This window comes from Lynx canadensis, chromosome B3, assembly GCF_007474595.2.
Source record: "Lynx canadensis isolate LIC74 chromosome B3, mLynCan4.pri.v2, whole genome shotgun sequence".
Classification (NCBI taxonomy): Eukaryota; Metazoa; Chordata; class Mammalia; order Carnivora; family Felidae; genus Lynx; species Lynx canadensis.
In genome coordinates this window covers 27,120,967-27,144,126 of record NC_044308.2, presented here as the reverse complement: position 1 = coordinate 27,144,126, position 23,160 = coordinate 27,120,967, and the positions used below count along the sequence as shown (strand labels likewise).

General features: G+C 41.2%; 1 protein-coding gene across 1 annotated transcript in view; it reads left to right on the top strand.

Moving 5' to 3' along the window:
* OCA2 (OCA2 melanosomal transmembrane protein) overlaps positions 1-23,160 on the top strand; it is a 408,608-nt gene that overhangs the window by 122,223 nt on the left and 263,225 nt on the right. The window contains exons 9-13 of the mRNA XM_030317586.1: positions 13,868-13,939; positions 15,839-15,904; positions 18,301-18,357; positions 19,451-19,575; positions 22,711-22,849. Of these exons, the coding sequence (XP_030173446.1) occupies positions 13,868-13,939; positions 15,839-15,904; positions 18,301-18,357; positions 19,451-19,575; positions 22,711-22,849 (459 nt within the window). The remainder of the gene's footprint in view (positions 1-13,867; positions 13,940-15,838; positions 15,905-18,300; positions 18,358-19,450; positions 19,576-22,710; positions 22,850-23,160) is intronic.

The window sequence follows — 23,160 nt, the reverse complement described above, 5'->3', positions numbered from 1 at the left end:
TCCAGGATCTATAATTTTGTGTAACATAAGTCATGCCAGAAAATTAACTCAGTATTATGTGGGTAATACCTAGAAAGAAAATACATGATTTGTTCATATGCATTCTCCTGAGGTCACACAGTACATGAGGGGCCTTTCAAAGGGAATATATCATATAAAAACCAGTAATGGTAAAATATCAGCAAGAACAAACAGCCAGGACTGACAAAATACACATAAGGGCAAAAAAAAAAAAAGTGGGCATTGGAGGCAGGGTACTAGGGCACAGTAGATTGCTTCCATCTGCTCACATGCTATCTTCCAAAGCAGGGTGAGGGCCTGGGGTCGGGTGATGTTTGGGAGCATATAACACAATCCACCCCAGTCCATCCACTGGTCACAATGGTTGCCTCTGCACCCAAATATACAACCTCCCTACAAGATGCACTAAAGCTGTCACCCTATTCAGCCTCCTGGTCCAATCTGGGAGCTACAACCTTTGAATAGGAATTCTCTGCCTCTCATTCACACTATGAACCAGTGTAAGATAGGGATGCCATACAACCCACTTCTCACCCTGGGAGGGCACTGTGAGGAAGCACACAGGCTTACAGGGAACCTACACAGGTGGCATCAACTAATAGCCTCCCATTCCAGCATCCACCTCACACCTCAAGCCCGCATGTTCCGGCATCTACCTCTTACCTCACAACCCCCTGTTCCAGGATCCACCTCACATCTGCCAGTCCCTGTTCTAGCATTCACATCTCGCCACACAGCGTCCTATACCAGTATTCCCTCTCACCTCATAGCCCTCTGTTCTAGCTTCCATTTCTCACCTCACAGCTCCATGTTCCAGCTTCTACCTCTCACCTGACCAGCCCCTGTTCTAGCATCTGTTTCTCGCCTCACAGCCCAGTGTTCCAGCATCCACCTCTCACCTCACAGCCCTGTGTTCCAGTTTCCACTCCTCACCTCACAGCCCCATGTTCCAGCATCCACCTCTCACCTAACAGCCTTTGTTCCAGCATTCACCTCTCACCTCCCAGGCCTCTATATTCCAACATTCACCTCTAACCTCACAGCCTCATGTTCCAGAATCTTCATCTCACCTCACAGTCCCATGTCCAGAATTCATTTCTCCTCTCACAGCTTCTATGTTTTAGTATCTGCCTCACCCCTGTGTCCAAACCTCCAAGCTCATTAGGTACATTTTTGGCTTCTTGTTTGTCAGAGGTGACCCTCTTATTAAATATTTTCTATCGTATCAGTTGAGTTGCGATTTTCCCTCACCTTGTATATTAGTATTTTTTATGGACTACTGCCCAGTCTATAAAGCCTTGCTACCTATTTTAGGTTTTAGGTTTTTGTATCTGGAGTGTCATACTTCGGGGCCAATTTCCAAATTAGTCAGCATTTTCTATGTCCACAGCCATCCAAACATCCCAGTGACTTAACCTGTTGCTTTCTGCTCTGCTGGGATCTGATGACAGGACTGTTGCCTGCACAGAACCTCTGAAGCTCTGCTCAGATTGGCATTTGTTATTCTGTTCTGAATAATAGTAATTCTAGATAGGCACACTTTTGGTTTCATGGAGGAAAACCTTATTAATAATAAGGGAAAGCAAATATAAGGAATTAAACAATTATGGTAAACATAAAGAGGGAGAGAAGTACAGAGAAGAGCAAAGAAGGCTCATACATCAAATTGGGTACTCACAACATCCAACCTTCTGTCTGGGGAAGCCCCTCAAAGAACAGCCCAGGTGGAGTCTTGATTGAGGGTGCTGGGTGGAGCATCCTCCCCTCAGGTGAGACTTCCAACTAACTATTCCCGCCAAGGCAATATGTATACTACCCATGTGTTGTTTATGGTTAGTCATTAAGTTTGCCTTAGTGCATACCCAAGCGAGCTGGGGCTAGGATACTTTTCTCTGTTTCTCTTATCATATCTCACAATCTTTGGAGTCTATACATCTGCATATTTCTCTTCCCTCCCTGATCCATTCCAGGGGGTCAGCCTGGTCTGGCTCAAGGAGGTGATGCATGTTAATCCCTCTTGGCATCAGGAACAGAAGGGCCAGTTCTGATCCTAAGGCAAGATATGGAGTACAAACCAACTAAGCCCTCCATGATTGTGTATGTGTGGCTCTGGGCAGAAATGCATGACAAATCACACAAACAACTTCTATACGGAACACATGCCTGCTTGTGTGGCCTCAGTGGACTAGCAGGACTAGACATTGGCTCCCAGATAACCTGCAGCCACTCCCAGGGTACATGTTCTTTTGCCTGTTCTTTCTGGTTGCCTCTTGAGAGGGAAAGCCCAGTAGCAATTAGGTTTTGGAAACATTGCAGAAAGGTATATGTGTATGTATGTTTAACCAGCATTTTCCATGCCTATTGTGTCACAGGGTTTTATGTTGAGCTAGGATTATCAACACATCAAGGAACTCAGGATCTTTGGAACACACTTAACATTCCATCCGTTTTCCATGTCATGTGAGACTCAGTAGAGAAATGGCTGAAAGTGCTGCTAGTGAGAAGGGAGCCTGGTGGTGGCATGTAGGGTGAGAGGTTGTGGCTTTGGTGCCAAGTGCCTAAGGATTATTCAAGCCCAGTGTAGTCAGTCTGAGGATAGGGTTAGGCTGAAGGCAGAGAACACTGATTCAAAGTGAGGATAATGTTTAGATTCCAAGGCACTGGTTCTAATGAAAACCTGGGTCATTTGATAGTGTTCACTTTCTGTGTGTGTCTCTCTCTATTCTTTGCTCCCTCTCTCTTATCTTTTTCTTCTCATTCTTCTTCCTCTTTTCTTCCTTCTTGCACTAGTGTAAGGCTACATTGTCATAATAGCAGAATCTGTAGTTTTTTTTTTTATGTAACAAAATAACTGGAATAACTGAATATAATTGATTTAAGCCCTTAACTATATCATAAGGAATGCAATTAAAGTAGAACTTTATCATCACCCATGCAATCTACTTCATAAGACATTGAAAGTGGTTACCCACATTAACAGAGGTTCTGTGATTGGCATGACACCTGTCAAGGTGGTTGGAACCTACATTGCGCAGAATAGTTTATAAACATTTTGAAACAACTTTGCCTGTATTATTTGTAAAAATAATAGTTAAAAAGGCATTGCATCATGTAAAAGTGATCTCTGTGAGCACTGTTGAGAAAACTTGCATTTCAATGTGGATTTTGAGCTTAATTTTAGATTTCTGTAGTATATCACACGTAACAGACAAAATATAGAGATATATTCTTGCTTGTGAGAGCTTTTTCTAAGTGATTTGCAATCTCTGAGCAGAATGCATTTAGGTGCAGACTTCATGAAATTATGTACAGTGCTTTAATTTATTATCTTTCATGAAGATTTCAATGATTTTAATTTTTTTTTTCAACGTTTATTTATTTTTGGGACAGAGAGAGACAGAGCATGAACGGGGGAGGAGCAGAGAGAGAGGGAGACACAGAATCGGAAACAGGCTCCAGGCTCTGAGCCATCAGCCCAGAGCCTGACGCGGGGCTCGAACTCACGGACCGCGAGATCGTGACCTGGCTGAAGTCGGACGCTTAACCGACTGCGCCACCCAGGCGTCCCTCAATGATTTTAAAGTCAAGTGCATTAAAAACCATTTTTGACCAATTAGAAAAATGTTCTATGTATTGCTTTTCCCAAAACTAGAAAAAAACAAGACAAATGAAACCTGCCTTGGAATGGTAGTGAGAAGGAAAAGAACTTTGCATCTTGGCAACCTGCCTCATTATATTAAACAAGAGTCAGGGAAATTAACATACACCCAAATAGGCTGCTTAGAACTTACTTAAGGCTCCATGCTGTTTTGAAGTTTGTTGATCTGCAACATTTTCCTTTAATTCGTTCTTGCTCTTCTTTACTCTTTCTCATACACACACATACAAAGCAAAAAAAAAAAAGATGTGCATTTTTTGGGCAAGTAGTTGGTTTGTTTTAAATGAAAAATGATGAGATTAAACCCAGACCCCTCCTGAGCATGACCCAATTGCCTGGCCCTGACTGCTGGCACATCCTCTCCTTTCCTTCTGCCTCTGACACTGCAAAAGGGGTTGCCTTTTGGCCCTGGATGCCTATTCAGGCCTGAATCTTCCTCTTTCTCTGGGTGTCTTGTGTCCTGACTGTGTCATACCTTCAGGCCTCTCTGTCCCAGGACCTCAATCACTCTGTTTACTAAATACTCATTTCTTGTTTACAGGGACTGGGCATACCAGTCTCTGTATTTACTGAGTCCTCAATGCCAGGAGCAGTGACCAGTGAATGGACTGTTGTTGCTGTGCTATTTTTCAATTAAAATGAGCATCGTGTGAATGCTCCTTATATTTTGATGGAATTAATTTCAACATTCCAGATTTAGGAAGATATTGCCATGGAATTCTGGAATGAGAAGGGTCTTTGGGGTCATCAGATTTGACCCCAAATATTCTTATTCTTTATTTATTTATTTTTTTACTGTAAGTGCTATGCTGAATAGGATCCTAAGTTCTATCCTCGATTTATTTTATTTTATTTTTTATATATATGAAATTTATTGACAAATTGGTTTCCATACAACACCCAGTGCTCATCCCAAAAGATGCCCTCCTCAATACCCATCACCCACCCTCCCCTCCCTCCCACCCCCCATCAACCCTCAGTTTGTTCTCAGTTTTTAACAGTCTCTTATGCTTTGGCTCTCTCCCACTCTAACCTCTTTTTTTTTTTTCCTTCCCCTCCCCCATGGATTGGAAAAATAAATATTGTCAAAATGTCAATACTACCCAAAGCTATCTACACATTCAATGCAATCCCAATCAAAATTGCACCAGCATTCTTCTCGAAATTAGAACAAGCAATCCTAAAATTCATATGGAACCACAAAAGGCCCCGAATAGCCAAAGGAATTTTGAAGAAGACCAAAGCAGGAGGCATCACAATCCCAGACTTTAGCCTCTACTACAAAGCTGTAATCTATCCTCAATTTAAATTTTGCAATGACTTGGAGGAGAGAAGCAATGACTTTTTTAAATTAAAGTTTTAATTTTGACATAACTACATATTCACATATAGTTGAAACAAAGAAATACAGTGATTTCCTGCACTCTTTATCCACTTTCTCTCAAGGGTAATGTTTTGCAAATTGTGGGGGTGGGAAAAATTTCCCTTCTTCCCTCCTATGTGCTTTGTCTGGTCTGGGAACCCTAAAGTTTCCCAGAGCCAATTCCAAAATGGTCTCCCCCTAGCATCAGGCTATTCTCAGATACCAGCAGGGTGTCTGAGAACTTAACTCAATTTATGACAGTATCTACTCAGTGCTAGCACATCAGATTCCACAGGTTAAGTGTTCCATGCCCAACCCCAACTTCAGAAACCAGTCATAAGCCCCTGGCTTCTGACCAACTTGCAACAAATTAGAGATTCCAAAAGCCTCCTCCTTAGGTTTGATTAACTTGCTAGAGTGGCTCACAGAATTCAGGGAAACACTTATTTTTATTAAAGAATGTGAAGAGATACATTGGGCAAGGTACCCAACAAAAGAGTTTCTGTTCTTATGGAGCATGGGGCCCAGCTTGGTGGCATGTGGAAGTGTTTTGGTTCCCCAAGCATGGAAGATCTCTGAAAACAAGGACCAAAAAAGCTATCATTTTGTGTTTTTATCGAGGCTTCATTACATAGTCATGATTAAATAAGTGATTGGCCATTGGCCGATTCAGCCCCTCTCTAGAGGTTGGGGAGTGGGGCTAACAGTTTTAATTCTCTAATCACATGGTTGGTCCTCCTGGCAACCAGCCACTGCCCTTGGATGGGGTCCAAAAGTCAACTTCATTAATGACACGACACCCATTTCCTTCCTTCCTTCCTTCCTTCCTTCCTTCCTTCCTTCCTTCCTTCCTTCCTTCCTTCCTTCCTTCCTTCCTTCCTTCCTTTTTCCTTCCTTCCCATTTAAATTTTTTGTTTAAATTCCAGTTAGTTAACATACAGAGTAATATTAATTTCAGGTGTACAATATAGTGATTCAACACTTCCATACAACACCTGGTGCTCATCACAACAAATGCACTCCTTTTTTATTTTAAGTTTTTATTTAAATTCTGGTTACTTAACATACAGTGTAATATTAGTTTCAGGTGTACAATTTAGTGATTCAGCTCATCCATTGAACACCTGGTGCTCATCAACATAAGTGCACTCCTTAATCCAGTTTGACTTTCATAGGTCTGAAATGTTTTTAAGAACTGTAGATGAAGACTAGATATAGCTGGGAAATAAGTGTTGGTCATCTGAGTGACAAAAGATATTTTTTTAATTAGTCATTATATCACTATGTCATCGTGTCAGTTGGTTTGATAATTAAGTTGACAGAAGATAGATTAATAGGAGAAAACAAACTAATTTTGTACATGTAGGAGCCCCATAAAAACATGAGACTCAAAGATATGGCCAAAGAAGGCAGCTTTTATACCTTTTAGACAAGAAAATAATAATTTTGTGAAGAATTGACAAGACAAAGGGATTTGTCTACTACTTGGATAGTAAATTAGTGAAGTAACAAGTCTTGTTTATATAGCCTTTTCAGCCCTAAATTCCTGATGAGGATGGCTTCTATCCTAGTACAGGAAAAGTACCTTTCATATATGAGATTTATTTTTTCTTTTAAGGGGATCAACAAAAGGTTCAGAGTATCTTTCTTGCAACAGCTGTTTATTAAGTAACTTTGATTCAAAATAATCAATATGCCAAAATGGCATATTTTGGGTCTGACATATTTGGCTCCTCTTTACAAAACTGTAGTAGAATATTACAACCAGAACATTAACATTGCCACATTGAGGATACAGAACATTTCCATCCCCACAAGGATGCCTTATGTTTTCCTTTTGTACCCACACCCAATTCCTTCCATTTCTTATAACCCCCTTCTTACTGACAATTACTAATCTACCCACCATTTCTATAATTTTATCATTTCAAGAATGTCCAAATTGAGTCATACATTGAGTGACATTTTATTTATTTTTTATATATATATATATGAAATTTATTGACAAATTGGTTTCCATACAACACCCAGTGCTCATCCCAAAAGGTGCCCTCCTCAATACCCATCACCCACCCTCCCCTCCCTCCCACCCCCCATCAACCCTCAGTTTGTTCTCAGTTTTTAACAGTCTCTTATGCTTTGGCTCTCTCCCACTCTAACCTCTTTTTTTTTTTCCCTTCCCCTCCCCCATGGGTTCCTGTTAAGTTTCTCAGGATCCACATAAGAGTGAAACCATATGGTATCTGTCTTTCTCTGTATGGCTTATTTCACTTAGCATTACACTCTCCAGTTCCATCCACGTTGCTACAAAAGGCCATATTTCATTTTTTCTCATTGCCACATAGTATTCCATTGTGTATATATACCACAATTTCTTTATCCATTCATCAGTTGATGGACATTTAGGCTCTTTCCATAATTTGGCTATTGAGAGTGCTGCTATGAACATTGGGGTACAAGTGCCCCTATGCATCAGTACTCCTGTATCCCTTGGGTAAATTCCTAGCAGTGCTATTGCTGGGTCATAGGGTAGGTCTATTTTTAATTTTCTGAGGAACCTCCACACTCCACACCCGAAAAACAAATAACCCAGTGAAGAAATGGGCAGAAAACATGAATAGACACTTCTCTAAAGAAGACATCCAGATGGCCAATAGGCACATGAAAAGATGTTCAGCGTCGCTCCTTATCAGGGAAATACAAATCAAAACCACACTCAGGTATCACCTCACGCCAGTCAGAGTGGCCAAAATGAGTGACATTTTAGAATGGGTACTCAGTGTAATTCTGTTGGAAGTTCATCCAGGTTGTTGCATGTATCAGTGGTTTATACCTTTTCATTGCTGAGTAGGATTCCATAATGTAGATGTTCCATGGTTTGTTTAACCACACAACTCTTTAAGGACATCTGGGTTATTTCCAGTTTGGGGCAGTTACAAATAAAGCTGTGATGATTATTCATGTACTGATTTTGTGTGAACACAGGTTCTCATTTCTCTGGAATAAAATGCCCAGGATGGAACTGGTGCATAGTAGGGTAGTTGCACGTTTAGGTTTTTGGACCATTTTACATTCCCACCAGCAATGTGTGAATGAGCCAGTCTCTGCATCTTCACTAGTATTTGGTGTTGTTTCTACTTTTTATTTTAGCCATTCTCCTAGGTGTGCTGGGAAGTCTCATTGTTTCTAGCCCTAAAGCCCCTTCAGGACTCTGTGGGAGAAACATCTGCCTGCCCTTTTTTCTCCCTCCAACTTGTTCTGAGGTACAGACTAATGGCTGTGTTTCGTTCCCCCACAGGTGGATTATGAACTCTGTGAGGGACACTGCTGGCTTTAGTTTCCTGGCCATTCCCTGAGCACAGTTGTCTGTCACTGCCTTGACATTGTGCCTTGACTGTTACATGAATAGGAAACGCTTGCTCACATTTTGGAAGCACTGGCCTCTTCAAGGGGTCATGTGAGGGGATGGGGTGGTTTTTACTTCAAGAGTCCCTGGTGGGTGGGCAGAGGGGCTCTCTGCCATGTCCTGGGCCCTGAGTATCCATCTGTGCTGAGGGAAGAAGGGCCTGCCATGTCCCACGACTGGGTCCAAAGCCTGAGGCTCCAGGTGATCTATCCTTCAAAATCAAGGTGAAGATATTCATACCCACTGTGCTTTGCTGGGCATACCAGGTGCACTGGAGCCCACATTGCAAAGTGGTGTCAAGTAGCACTGGCCTGCCCTTTGAAATATTTCTGTCATACAGGCTCTTGCACTCTGGGCCTAGAATGGGAGGGGCAGCCCTGATGATCTCTGAAATGTCTTCTGGGCTATTCTACTGTGTTGGACAGTAGGTTTTGGCTTTTGTTTAGATGGCTGACTAATCTCCCCACTGTCTTGATGAATAACTCCTAGCTTTCCATTGTGATATCAGATCCAAACTGATGTCTTTATGAAATTTGGCCATATGCTTTGTGTATTCTTTTGAAGCTTTCTCATTTCTTTTAGTTTGGATAGGCTGAGAATTCCACATTTTAAAGTTTGGCTTCCTTTTTAATTAACTGTTCCATCTTTAAGTCACTTCTCACTTCTCTCATTTTACTCAAAGCTGCTCCTGCAACCCTTTGCTTAGAAGACTCATCAACCAGTTAGCCAATTTCATCCCTTACAGGTTCTACCTCTCACAACTAGGATACAAACACAATTCAACTAAGTCCTTGGCCAGTTTAACTGAGAACAAACTGAGGGTTGATGGGGGGTGGGAGGGAGGGGAGGGTGGGTGATGGGTATTGAGGAGGGCACCTTTTGGGATGAGCACTGGGTGTTGTATGGAAACCAATTTGTCAATAAATTTCATATTAAAAAAAAAAAGAATTTCCTTTTCTTCATTTTCCAATAACATGTTCCTCATTTTGTCTGAGACTTCCTCAGAATGGCCTTTACCATCAATAGTTCCACCAACATTTTATTCTCAACTACTTAGGTATTCTCTCTGAAGACCGAGACTTCTCTTCAGATGACTCTCCTACTTCTGAGTCCTTGCCAGAATTGTTTTTAATGGTCTATTCACAGCAATTAAGGCTTTTCCTAGTGTGTCTCTTCAGAGTCTTCCACTCTCCACCTATTACCTAGTTCCAAAGCTGCTTCCATATTTTTAGGTATTTTAGCAGCATCCTCACTTCTCAGTTTCTTAGGGCTGCTATAACAAAATGCAACAAACTGGGTGGCTTATAAATGACAGGCATTTATTTCACAGATTTGGAGGCTGGAAGTGCAAGTGCCAGCCTGATCAGATGAGGGCCCTCTTTTAGGTTTCAGACTTCTCATTGTATCATCATGTGATGGAAGGATCAAGAGATCTCTCTGTATCCTCTTTTATAAAGGCACTAATCCCATTCTGAGGATTCCACCCTCATGACCTCATGACCTCCCAAAAGCCCACCCTCTAATACTATCACTTCAGGTATATGAATTTTTGGAGGACACAAGCATTTAGACCATAGCAGCAACCATTAACATGGTACAATTTTATTTTTTTAATTTAATTTTTTATTTTTAAAATTTACATCCAAATTAGTTAGCATATAGTGCAACAGTGATTTCAGGAGTAGATTCCTTAGTGCCCCTTCCCCATTTAGCCCATCCCCCTTCCCACAACCCCTCCAGTAACCCTGTTTTTTGTCCATATTTATGAGTCTCTTCTGTTTTGTCCCACTCCCTGTTTTTATATTATGTTTATTTCCCTTCCCTTATTTTCATCTCTTTTGTCTCTTAAAGTCCTCATATGAGTGAAGTCATATGATTTTTGTCTTTCTCTGACTAATTTCACTTAGCATAATAGCCTCCAGTTCCATCCACGTAGTTGCAAATGGCAAGATTTCATTCTGATTGCCGAGTAATACTCCGTTGTATACATATACCACATTTTCTTTATCCATTCATCCATCGATGGACATTTGGGCTCTTTCCATACTTTGGCTATTGTTGAGAGTGCTGCTATAAACACGGGGGTGCAGTGTCCCTTCAAAACAGCATACCTGTATCCCTTGGATAAATGCCTAGTAGTGCAATTGCTGGGTCATAGGGTAGCTCTATTTTTAATTTTTTGAGGAACCTCCGTACTGTTTCCAGAGTGGCTGCACCAGCTTGCATTCCCACCAGCAATGCAAAAGAGATCCTCTTTCTCTGCATCCTTGCCAACATCTATTGTTGCCCGAGTTGTTAATGTTAGCCATTCTGACAGGTGTCAGGTGGTATCTCATTGTGGTTTTGATTTGTATTTCCCTGATGAGAAGTGGTGTTGAGCATTTTTTCATGTGTCGGTTGGCCATCTGGATGTCTTCTTTGGAGAAGTGTCTATTCATGTCTTTTGCCCATTTCTTCACAGGGTTTTTTGTTTTTTTGGGTGTTGAATTTGATAAGTTCTTTATAGATTTTGGATACTAACCCTTTATCTGATATGTCGTTTGTAAATATCTTTTCCCATTCCCTTGGTTGCTTTTTCGTTTTGCTGATTGTTTCCCTTGCTGTGCAGAAGCTTTTTATTTTGATGAGGTCCCAGTAGTTCATTTTTGCTTTTGTTTCCCTTGCCTCCAGAGACGTGTTGAGTAAGAAGTTGTTGCGGCCAAGATCAAAGAGGTTTTTGCCTGCTTTCTCCTCAAGGGTTTTGATGGCTTCCTGTCTTACACTGAGATCTTTCATCCATTTTCCATGGTATAAGAAACTGGTCCAGGTTCATTCTTCTGCATGTCACTGTCCAGTTTTCCCAGCACCACTTGCTGAAAAGACTGTCTTTATTCCATTGGATATTCTTTCCTGCTTTGTCAAAGATCAGTTGGCCATACATTTGTGGGTCCCTTTCTGGGTTCTCTATTCTGTTCCATTGATCTGAGTGTCTGTTCTTGTGCCAGTACCATACTGTCTTGATGATTACAGCTTTGTAGTATAGCTTGAATTCTGGGATTGTGATGCCTCCTGCTTTGGTTTTCTTTTTCAAGATTGCTTTGGTTATTTGGGGTCTTTTCTGGTTCCATACAAATTTTAGGATTATTTGTTCTAGTCTGTGAAGAATGCTGGTGTTATTTTGATAGGGATTGCATTGAATATGTAGATTGCTTTGGGTAGTATCAACATTTTAGCAATATTTTTTCTTCGTATCCAGGAGAAGTGAAAAATCTATACGCTGAAAACCTAGAAAGCTTATGAAAGAAATTGAAGAAGACACAAAAAAATGGAAAAAGCATGATACAATTTTAGAATATTAATTCATCCCATAAAGATCCCTAGGGCCCATTTGGAGTCAGTCCTTATTGTTACCTCCAGCCACAGGAAACCCTGATCTTTCTGTATCTCTAAATTAACCTTTTCTGGACAGTTCATATAAATGGAATGACACAGTGTAGTCTTTTGTGTTTCACTTTTTCACTTTGCATAATGCATTTTGGGTTCATTCATAATATAGCATGTATCATTAGCTCTATGTTGTAGCATATACTACATTTTGTTTAGCCACTCATCATGGATAGACATTTGGAATGTTTCCAGTTTTTTGCCTATTTTGAATAATGTTGCTATGAACATTTATGCTTTATGTGAAGCGTTAAAAAGATAAACTGGGGGCGCCTGGGTGGCGCAGTCGGTTAAGCGTCTGACTTCAGCCAGGTCACGATCTCGCGGTCCGTGAGTTCGAGCCCCGCGTCAGGCTCTGGGCTGATGGCTCAGAGCCTGGAGGCTGTTTCCGATTCTGTGTCTCCCTCTCTCTCTGCCCCTCCCCCGTTCATGCTCTGTCTCTCTCTGTCCCAAAAATAAATAAACGTTGAAAACAAATTAAAAAAAAAAGATAAACTGAGGTATAGTACATTTTTAAGAGTTTATTTGACCAAAAATCAGTTAGAATTGGGCAGTGCCAAACTGGAAGTGGTTTGAAGTGCTCTATCAACAGGAGCTATGGGAAAGACTTTTACAGAGAAAAGGGGGAAAGCAAAGTAAAAAAATGATTTGATTGGCTATAGCTGAAGCATCTGCCTTATTTGGGAAGCCTAGTTAGCTGTTTATGATCAGTTGTTCTTAGATTTTGATTTCTTTTTTTCCCAATGTTTATTTATTTGAAGAGAGAGAGAGGGGCATGGGGTGGGGTAGGGCAGAGAAAGAGGAGAGAGAGAATTCCAAGCAGGCTCTGTGCTGACATGGCAGAGTCCAGCAACACAGGGCTCAATCTCATAAACTGTGAGATCATGATCTGAGCAGAAATCAAGAGTCAGATGCTAATCAACTGAGCCACCAGATGCCCTATAGATTTTTATCTTTTAGTCTTGAGGCATTTATTATAGGCTTAGATTTTGGTTTGCTTATGTAGGCTGCTAAGGCATTAGAACCACTTCTGTATTTAATGGCCTCATTTAATTAATTTAATAGGACATATATTTTCATTTCTCTTAGGTAGATTCCTAAGAAAGGAATTTCTGGTCATATGGTAATTTATTATTTAACTTTTTAAGAAACTTCCAAACTTTTTCATGAGGGCTGCACCATTTTATATTCCCACCAGCAATATTTTATTTTATATTTTTTAATGCTTGTTTATTTTTGAGAGAGAGGGAGACAGAACATGAGCGGGGGAGGGGCAGAGAGAGAGGAAGACAGAATCTAAAGCAGGCTCCAGGATCTGAGCTGTCAGTACGGAGCTGGACGTGGGGCTTGAACCCACAGACTGCAAGATCATGACCCGAGCTGAAGTTGGATGCTTAACTGACTGTGCCACCCAGGCACCCCTCCGACCATCAGTGTTTGAGGTTTCCAATTTCTCTGCATCCTTGCCTTTCTATGAAGATATTTTGTCTCAGAAATTCCATGTCCATTTGAATTATAATTAAATAGAAAACATACTTTCATGATTCAGTGGTAACACTGAAATCTCAATTAGATTAAGCATTTGGCTATGTACCTTTGGTTTAATAACAGTGTCATTAATTGGGAAGAATTGATATATGTTGTAGAACTAATGGTCTACTTTCCTCAGGATTATATGGTAAATAATTAATGACAATTTACTGCAGGCTTCCTTATAGAATATACGTTAGCCTTCTGCTTCTATTCCTGGGTCATCTAATTATTCAGGAAATGAAATTAGCTTTCATTAGAAGGCAGACTGGTGGTGTTTGTGTGTGTATTTGGGGTTTCCAGATTCTGAAATAAAAGGACCCACGATTTATATGTATTTTTAATAGATATGGTATAAAATGGCATATAGAAATAACATTGATGGATGCTAATAGCAATATAGGCTTTTTGTACATTTTAAAACCCTGTGGACTGGAATGCAATAATTTCCTATGTTCCTTTACAGATTGTTCACAGAACACTGGCAGCCATGTTGGGTTCCCTTGCAGCATTAGCAGCGCTGGCTGTGATTGGAGACGTAAGTTGTAACATTTTGAGTCAATGGCTTACCACTGTATAGAATATAAGATTCAAAGATAGTCCAACAATTAGGCATTAGCTAGTGATTTTCATTCTTTTATATGCTATTTCCACATTTCTCCCTCAGGAACCATGCTGGAGGCATGAACCAACAAACCTTATCAACATTGATGACTGTTTTTCATTTGACTTTCACACACATTTCTTATTTTGCATTTTAGCTGAGGAAAGGCTCATCGCTATGCAGTTGCTCAGGGCTGTGTAGCTGAGTGGTTAGATTTGTCTCTGGGTGCTGTCAGCCCTTGGGAACCAGAGGGGGCCATTCTTCCTGGAGCAGGGAGGTGAGAAATGGTGAGGTTGGAGTTCTGTCTTGCAGACATCAGGAGGTCCCTGGAGATGCATATTTGGGGGTGATGGCACCACATCAGGGTCTGCATGTGGCCTGTCTGGCAGGAACATAGGAGTGAATGTAGAGAAGCAAAAGCAAGAGAGCCCAAGTGTCCACTGGAGATAGAGCCCTGCCATTGTTGAAGGAACAGTGCTGGAACTGAAGAAGGTGGCAGCACACAGAGCTGGATTTGAAAACAACTCCATATTTTTGTATCCTTTGGGTAAATACCTAGTAGTGCAATTGCTGGGTTATAGGGTAGTTAGTTCTATTTTTAAGTTTTTGAGGAACCTCCATACTGTTTTACAGAGTGGCTGCACCAGTTTGCATTCCCAGCAACAGCAAAATAAATGTCAGATAAAGACAAATGCCATATGATTTCATTCATATGTGGAATTTAAGAAACAAAACAGGTGAACATATGGGGGAAGTGGAAAAAAAAGGGGGGGGCAAACCATAAGAGACTCTTAACAATAGAGAATAAACTGAGAGTTGATGGAACCAGGTAGGTGGGGGATAGTTGAGTGATGGGCATTAAGGAGGGCACCTTTTGGGATGGGCACTGAGGGTTGTATGTAAGTGATGAATCACTGGGTTCTGCTCCTGAAGCCAATGTTACACTGTATGTTAACTAACTTGAATTTAAATAGAAATTTGAAAAGAAAAAAATAAATCTATAGAATTTAAAGGATTTTTTCTTCAAAGTACTACTAAAGGCCATTTAGTTAGCCAAAGAGTAATAACTGGTTTAAAAAACTATGTGGGGCTATGTTGTTATTCATTCATTCATTCACTCATTCATTCATTCATTTTGGCTAGAGTTGGTATAAAAAAAATACTAACCCTAAGGGTAAAATGTCCCAGAATGCTAAAACTTATACATAAACCACTGTTATTTTTATTAACTGTTAAGGAGTAATATAGTAGTAGCTATTTTGTTTTAGAAAATATTAATGTGGCACACATCTTGTGCTGTGGGTAGCTCCTTGGGCCACCATGCAGTCCTTTCCCAACAATGAGACTCTCAAAGTGCCCTCACTTCATACTCTGTGATCCCAATTCCCCATGACCCCAGCCTTCCCTACTCTGCAGGGTTGTTAGAAGATGAAGTGAGAGTGGATGAACAACTGGTGAGTAGGACAAGTGTATCTTTCAGTTATTGCCATCCTGGCCTCATGCTCCAATACCAAGGAAGGCATGTGGGAACTTCACTGATCTCAAGGGTCAGTCCTGCATTTCAGGCTGCAGTTCTGGAGTTGGAGTTGCCAGGGACAGGGTTTAGGAAATTTGCTTTTCTTGTTACTAAATGTATAAGCTTGACATTATAATGTCTTGGGTCACGAGTCGTTTTCATTGATGTTATACTCTAATTTTAAAAGCAAGTGGATAGTATGATTTTTGACTGTGGTCAAATGAGTGGGCTTGCTATAAAGAGTGGCACATTTTTTACAGCTATCACCAGAAGGATGATGCCTCAAACTAATTGGGAAATTTGTACTTTGATTGCAGAGACCCAGCCTGACCCATGTGGTGGAGTGGATTGATTTTGAGACCTTGGCCCTGCTATTTGGCATGGTAATTACAATCCTCTCAGTGGGACAGGGCTCCAAGCCTGCTGTAATCTGGGGCCTTCTCTTTTGCTGCCACTGCTGATAATACTTCATTATATTAAAGACATTGTACTGCTTGACAATTAGGGCTTGATTAAGAAGTGTTAGCGCAGGCCTAGCCAATTTCTCCTGTGGAGGAATGAAATGATTGGTGCTCTGGTTAGTTAGTTGGAGAATTGCAGTCTTATTCCTGTCTGATAGTTAAATAATATTGTCGTTTAGATAACTTAGTAACATTTTTGAGTTGCTTCCCTTAAAATATACAATGGATTATCCGAAATAAGTGAACCATATAAGTTTTGGTGATTGGAAAAACACCTGTAATTAAATACATGGAAAATGAAAGAAATTGAACCTAAGTAATAGTTTGTGTGTCATAAACCAATTTAACTAGAATAAGTGAAATTTGATAAGATCCTGAATATCAGTAGGAATGCCTCACATGTTCTTGAACAGACCCTACAATGGCTAAGTGGTCTGAAGGAGGGTTTTCCCTTTCTGGACAAAAGATCCACTCTGTGTAAAGCAGATTATTATGTATCTTCATTTTCCTGGCTAATATTTTATCCCCCCTGGTAGTCATAAGAGAGGGCCATGCTACTCTAGGCTTCAATGTGACCCAAACTAGCTGCTTCCTCTCTGAGTGCAGTGTAAGGAGACAGGTCAGTGCTCTGAACTTAGCCTTTATAGAGAAGTTCATATTCTTGTTGGTCTTGAAAAGTATGTAGTAGAGTCTGGGCATTTGGAAGGAAGAAGGAAGACATACCAGATGTCTCATAAAAGAGGTTAAAAAAACCTTAAATGAATGATATATTAGTTTGCTGGCTCTGCCATAATAAAGTACTACAGACTGGTGCCTTCAACAACAGAAATTTATTTCCTCATACTTCTGCAGGCCAGATTACTGAGACCAAGTCAGCAGTGCTTGTTCCTTTTGAGGCCTCTCTGCTTGACTTGTGGATGATCATCTTCTCCCTGTATCTTCACATGATCTTCCCTCTGTGTGTGTCTGTGTGCTTATCTCCTCTTCTTATAAGGATACCAGTCATATTAGATTAGGGCCTCACTTTAACTTATCCTGAGGTACTGGGGTTAGGATTTCAACATAGGAATTTGTGGAGGAAAGTGGCACAATTGAGCCCATAACACATGGTTTAATTTTTTTTTCTCAGTTGAAACCATTCCGTAAGCTCCTATGGTTCTGGAACTTTGGAGGTGCAAAGATAGTTTATGTATCCAGGCTCCTGCCTTTTCCTCTTTATTTCATGGCAGTTAGCCACCCCATGGGGCCACTTAACCCTGGTCCCTGAATTTAAGTCTCTTTTGGGTAGTTTTGGCAGCAAATGTGTGGATCAGCTTCCCCACAATGATGGAAGACCACATAGGACCTACCCATTCAGTTCATGTGAAGCTTCTATTGGTGAGTGAAACACCACATTCTACAGACAGTAACAGGTGGCCATTTGGATTAGGATGAACATCGATGGTCATTATAGACAAGGTAGATATTTGTATTGAGTCTAAACTGACTTTTGGAAATTTTTGTTTTGTACTGAATATTTGAAAGATAATATTGGGCCTACTGTTTTCTAAGTACTTTAATTTACATAATTTTATTGAATTTTCACAACAGCCTTAACAAGGAATAAAACATTCAGAGGTGAGGTGAGGAAACTAAAGTACAGAGGATTGAATAATTTTTTTGCATAAGGTTAAACTACTTCTAAATGGAAGGATTAGTACTTGAACCTGTAGCTTTTCTCTCTAAATTCAACAAATGGTATATTTCCATCATAGGAGGTGGAATAAAGAATCTTCCAGAATCTTCTCTGGGTTCTGTGAACCCAGAGAATAATCATTTCAATGTAACTGATCTTATTTGTGTCTCTTGGTCAAATTGGTGACGAAAATCTGTCCCATTATTTTAGGAAACAAAATTTAACTCAGTTTAAAAATCTTAAAATATTTAATTGTTGCTTGTGTGGACATTTAGGTGCAGAAGGCCACATTCCGGCTCATTTCCCTTCCTGCTTCTAGCTTTGTGTCTGTGAGCAAGTCATCTCCCATCTCTGCCCTGTGGTTTCCTCATCTATAAAACAGAGAGTAATGGTAACACCTGATGACTTTTGTGAAGATTAGGTGGAATGATAATTTACCTGGACAAAAATAGAGGTGCAAGCCTTATAGCAAGAGGCTCTATTCAAGAAGTTACTAAGTGGACTACACTCAGCAAAAAAGCATGAAGCTTGATGAAGTGGTAGCTTTCATGCAGAGGCCTTGTAACTGATCACTCTGATGTCCTTTCAGGATGTTACACTTCTAAAAGATTCCTCTTGTCTCCTTTTTCTGTTTGCCCCACAGATGATCTTAGTAGCCATATTTTCAGAAACTGGATTTTTTGATTATTGTGCTGTAAAGGTAGGTTTGATGTGGGATTTAATATTTATGTATTAATATTTACGTATTAATTCACTGTTATTTACCATTACATATTCAGTCAATAAAGCTACCACTTAAAGCAAATATTTTAAAATTCCATCTTCCTTTACAAAATTATGGGTGTAAGGCTGGGTACAATTGCTGTCCTAAGTTAGGTGGCTCTGAGCAACACTTTGATCTTCTCAATAAACTGAAGGAGATCAAGGAAAAGAGTATTTGGGTTGAATGTTTGTGTAGCATTAGTTAAATTGGCAAGTTGAGAGCTTCACATCAAAAATTGTTTTGCATTTTAGAGCATCTAAATATTTCAAGTCATCAGCTTCTGATTACTTTACTTTGTGTTGAAATAATTTCAGTGATGACTTTCTAATTATTGAACATATAAACATTCACTTTTATAACTGAAATCCTGGGAAATCCGCCGGCAAGTTCTGACGGCCAGACTCTGCACTGGTGCTATGACTCAGGGTTGGTGAGAGGAGATCTTACCATATTTTGCTAATGCAAAGGCTAGTGTTGTGCTTGATTTTCTTTTTTGAACTGGAAAGTTCTTCTAAAAGACTATTTACTCATCAAAGCCCTTTGCTTTGTCATTCTCTGAATGACAGAATTTTTGCCGTCTTTGTATACCATCTTGCATCTTCAAATATCTGGTCTCTTCCTCTCAATGTCTTGGTACTGAAAATCCTTAAGATCTAAGTCCCTTAGATAACCAACAATCAGCAGGCTTGAGGGTCATAGCCCAGGCTGTCTAACCAAAAGGAGATTGTAAGATACTGGATAATGTTAAAGGGATAGAGGGCAATCACCTTGTGACCAGTGAACCATCAAAGGGCACTGTGAAGAAGGAGAATCAGAGGGAAGGAGGGTAAATCATGGTGGATTCAGAATGTCCAGGTACAGGCCATCACCTCCTCATCTTAGCAAATTTAGGAACTCATTGGTCTAAGTTTTAACCCACCATGTCGTGGCTATTTGGATCACTGGCTCTTATAATCTGTAATGAAAAGTCACATCTATTCTTCAACCCCACTGATCCTGGCTTGTTCCTTTCTGTGTGTGTACATCTCAGACATACCAGCTCTCTAGGGGAAGAGTGTGGGCCATGATCATCATGTTGTGTCTCATTGCCGCTGTCCTGTCTGCCTTCCTAGACAATGTCACCACATTGCTGCTTTTTACTCCTGTGACGATAAGGTATGTAGAGTGGCCCTTTATGGTGGTGTGTTTTGGTTGCTCAATCTAGTCCCCATGTTCCCTTTGCTGGTGTGCCCTGGTCCAGCCCGTGCATCCTCCAGGACTGTGGTGCTCAGTGCTCATGGCTATGGCTATGGCTTTTCCTTGTGGCCATGGCTATGGCAGGAGCAGTGGCGGCCATAGAAATATACATGGAAGTCACCAGATGTAGGCTTTGCTGTCCAGGGGTGTGGGGCAGATGGGTTCCAGGAGTTCTTATCCATTGAGATGGTCACAGGTGAAGCAGAGCAGTGTGGAAGCTCCTGCCAGATGGTCAGGGATATGTATCCAGGTGCTGGGGAAGTTGGAGCAGCCATCTTGCTCTCCTCAGGCTTGGAGGGTTATGGGACCTGGCCTGACAAGGCTCTGCAGGGTAACTTTGGGAAAGAGAAATTCAATTTGATTCCATTTTGTTTCTTTAAATTAGACATTTCATTAATTAGACATTTATTGAACATCAGAGGCCATTTGTCTTGAATCTCTTGAAGCTTGAGCTTCAGGCCTGGTCATTATGCAGGCCACTTGTAAGGCCATGGAACTATACTTTTATCTAGACTTTATGTTATTTACTTTGAAGATGGTTCCCCAGCATATCATGGCCCTTCTGTGCTTGGACCCACCATGTCCTGGTACTTGGTCGTAGGGAAACACATACTCCCTGAGTGTTCATGGGAGCAAGGTAGGTAGTGAAGGGTGCCAGACAAGTCACCTCAGCTCCACTGATCTGGGTGGTAGCATCAAAAGGACTAACCTAAGCTAGTGTTTTAAGGATTCTGTTAGATAGGAGACCCTCTTAGACATGAGGCATGAGGCACAGCAAGTTCAAGTGTGTTCTGGTTGCTTAATCTAGTACCCATGTTCCCTTTGCTGGTGTGACCAAAAAGGGGCTACTTCCAAGGCTCAGGAGTAAATCTAGGTGATGCCTTTGGAATTTGAAGAATAGTGTCTCTCAGAGGTGGAGCGAATTGGAGTGGGGGATAAGGGGAGGAGAAATAAGGGTGGAGAAGAGCAGAGAACAGGCAGTGTCCCCACAAGTGCAGTCTGCAGTGTTGAGAGTTGGTTGTTGAGAGTTGGTCTCTTGCCCAAGCTCCTGCAAGCTTGGCTGCATTGTCATGCCCCACATGCAGACAGGGATTTAGCCTTCCTGTGCAGGGGTGTGTGGCACTTCCTAGTATGTGGGGTTCTCCTGAGGGCAAATGAAGGCTGGAACAAATGTGGCTCAAGGGTGCTGTAAACTGTAACATGCGCTACTAATGGCAGACACCAAACTCTGCCTCTAGGATATCTCAAGGGCAAGAGGCAGGGCACCTTCACCCCCCTCAACCAAGGTGACTCTGCTGCTGTCACTGGTTTAAAAGCCATACTATCACCTATGCACCAGGTCCCAGAATATCATTGTGCTCTCTGATGACAGTTCCAATGAGAACAGGCTTCCATGGGGTACCCATATTCCTGGCATTCCTGGACAGTCTAGAAAGCTGAGGGTTTTCTCAGCCTTGCTGGGATTTGTTTATATCCTCACTACTACAGAAACCAGCTTTGTAATTTTCTGTGAGTAGCAATTCTTAGTCTAAAAGTTACAGCTTTCAAGATTTAAGTGTTAGTGTATTCATATTCACTATATATATTACCATATTCTTCATGATTTTATAAGCTTAATCATGTTCTTCTGCCTTTGGGGGAGCATAGTCTTCACCATTAAACAGCTTGGTCCATTTAGATAGGATGCCATCTCTGTGCTTGCTCTGCCATTGTTGATTAACGTACACTAATTATTTTCTTGCTTGAGGCAGATCCTGGAAACTTCCTCAGCTGAGCGCTACTGCTGCTGCTGATTGGGGTCTAATCCTGTTTTTGAATTCATTCTTGGATTCATTCATTCATTCATTCATTCATCCCCAGACACCATTCCCTCTTCAGTTTCCACATGGCTCTGTAGGCTGATCCCCTTCAGATGTACTGTTAGTTTCTCTCTGACCTGGGAGATGAAGGGAAGGACCCTTGAGTGCAGCAACCTAGTAACCCAAGGCCCTGTTTCTATATGGAAGTAGACAGTATGGATTGGCAGGCGTGGTGGGACATGATGTGTTTCCCAAATCTTCTTTAGAGCAACATCTTTCTTTCTTTCTTTCTTTCTTTCTTTCTTTCTTTCTTCCTTCCTTCCTTCCTTCCTTCCTTCCTTCCTTCCTTCCTTTCTCTCTTTCTTTCTCTCATTCTAATTTTTTTGAGAGAGAGAGCATGTGTGAGAGAGCACACAAGTGAGGGAGGGGCAGAGGGAGAGGGAGGGACAGAATCTCAAGTGGGCTCCACACTCAGTGGAGCAGGGCTCCATCTCGTGACTATGAGAGATCATGACCTGAGCCAAAATCAAGAGTCAGAGGCTTAACTGACTGAGCCACCCAGGAATCCCAACATTTTTCAACTTTGGGCTCGTTGTATCCACATTGGGAGCCTGTAGACTTCTGCTGCCCAGGCCCACTCCCAGGGATTAGTCTGTCAATGGCCGGGCAGCAGGACTTTCAAAGGTTCCCAGACAAATCTTATGTGCAGTCAAGATAGGGAACCACAGCTGTAGAGTGTGTGTTCCTTCTCTAAGGAAGAAGTCTATGGATAGTATTTAGAAGGGAGGGGCAAGAAGATAGCATCTGAGAAAGGGAAGGTGGGTAATGAATTATGTTGGTAGGCTTGGTGTGAGCTACTGAGTTGTGGTGCTGTCTGCTCTGCCCCACCTCTGACTCAGAAGGGTCTGGTGGCCAGCAGACTAGTGTCAGGGTCTGCACACAAGGGACTGTGCTCCCTCCAGATCTGTGGGGGGTTGATGAGGTACATTTTCACACTGATGTGAAACCAACCACAGGTGGGTGGTTGGTTGAATTTCAAAGAAATGCAATTCTGAGGGTCAACTGTAGCTCTGTAAACATTGTCTTTGTTCATCCTCCAGCATTGCACTTCTTATAGGTGTGTGTGTGTGTGTGTGTGTGTGTGTGTGTGTATGTGTGTGTGGTGTGCCTCCCTTATACAAACAAGTGCTTTAAAAATATTTAGATTGTACAATTGAAGAGCATGGCTACTTTTATTTTCCTCCATTTGTGACAGATTGTGTGAGGTGCTCAACCTTGATCCAAGACAAGTCCTGATTGCAGAAGTGATCTTCACAAATATTGGAGGAGCTGCCACTGCCATTGGGGACCCACCAAACGTCATTATTGTTTCCAACCAGGAGTTGAGGAAGATGGTATGTACAGTGTAATAGGGTTGCTTTCAATAAATATAGGTCCCAACTTACCTGCCCATTTGGCATTCTACCCAATGTGGAAGACTTTATTAGAAATTAAGCTCTTCTATGTCACTTCTTCATATTAAGTGTTATTGGTTATCTTGAGAGGGGAGATTAGGTGACTGATCCTCCAGTGTAGAGTGAAGTGGTTTGAATTGATTCATTTCCATTCTCATAAATTATTAAGAAAAGGATGGATAACATGATGTACTTAGGTGTAGGAGATGATGTTTGCATTATATTAATGGGAACTGAGGTTTCTTCCAACT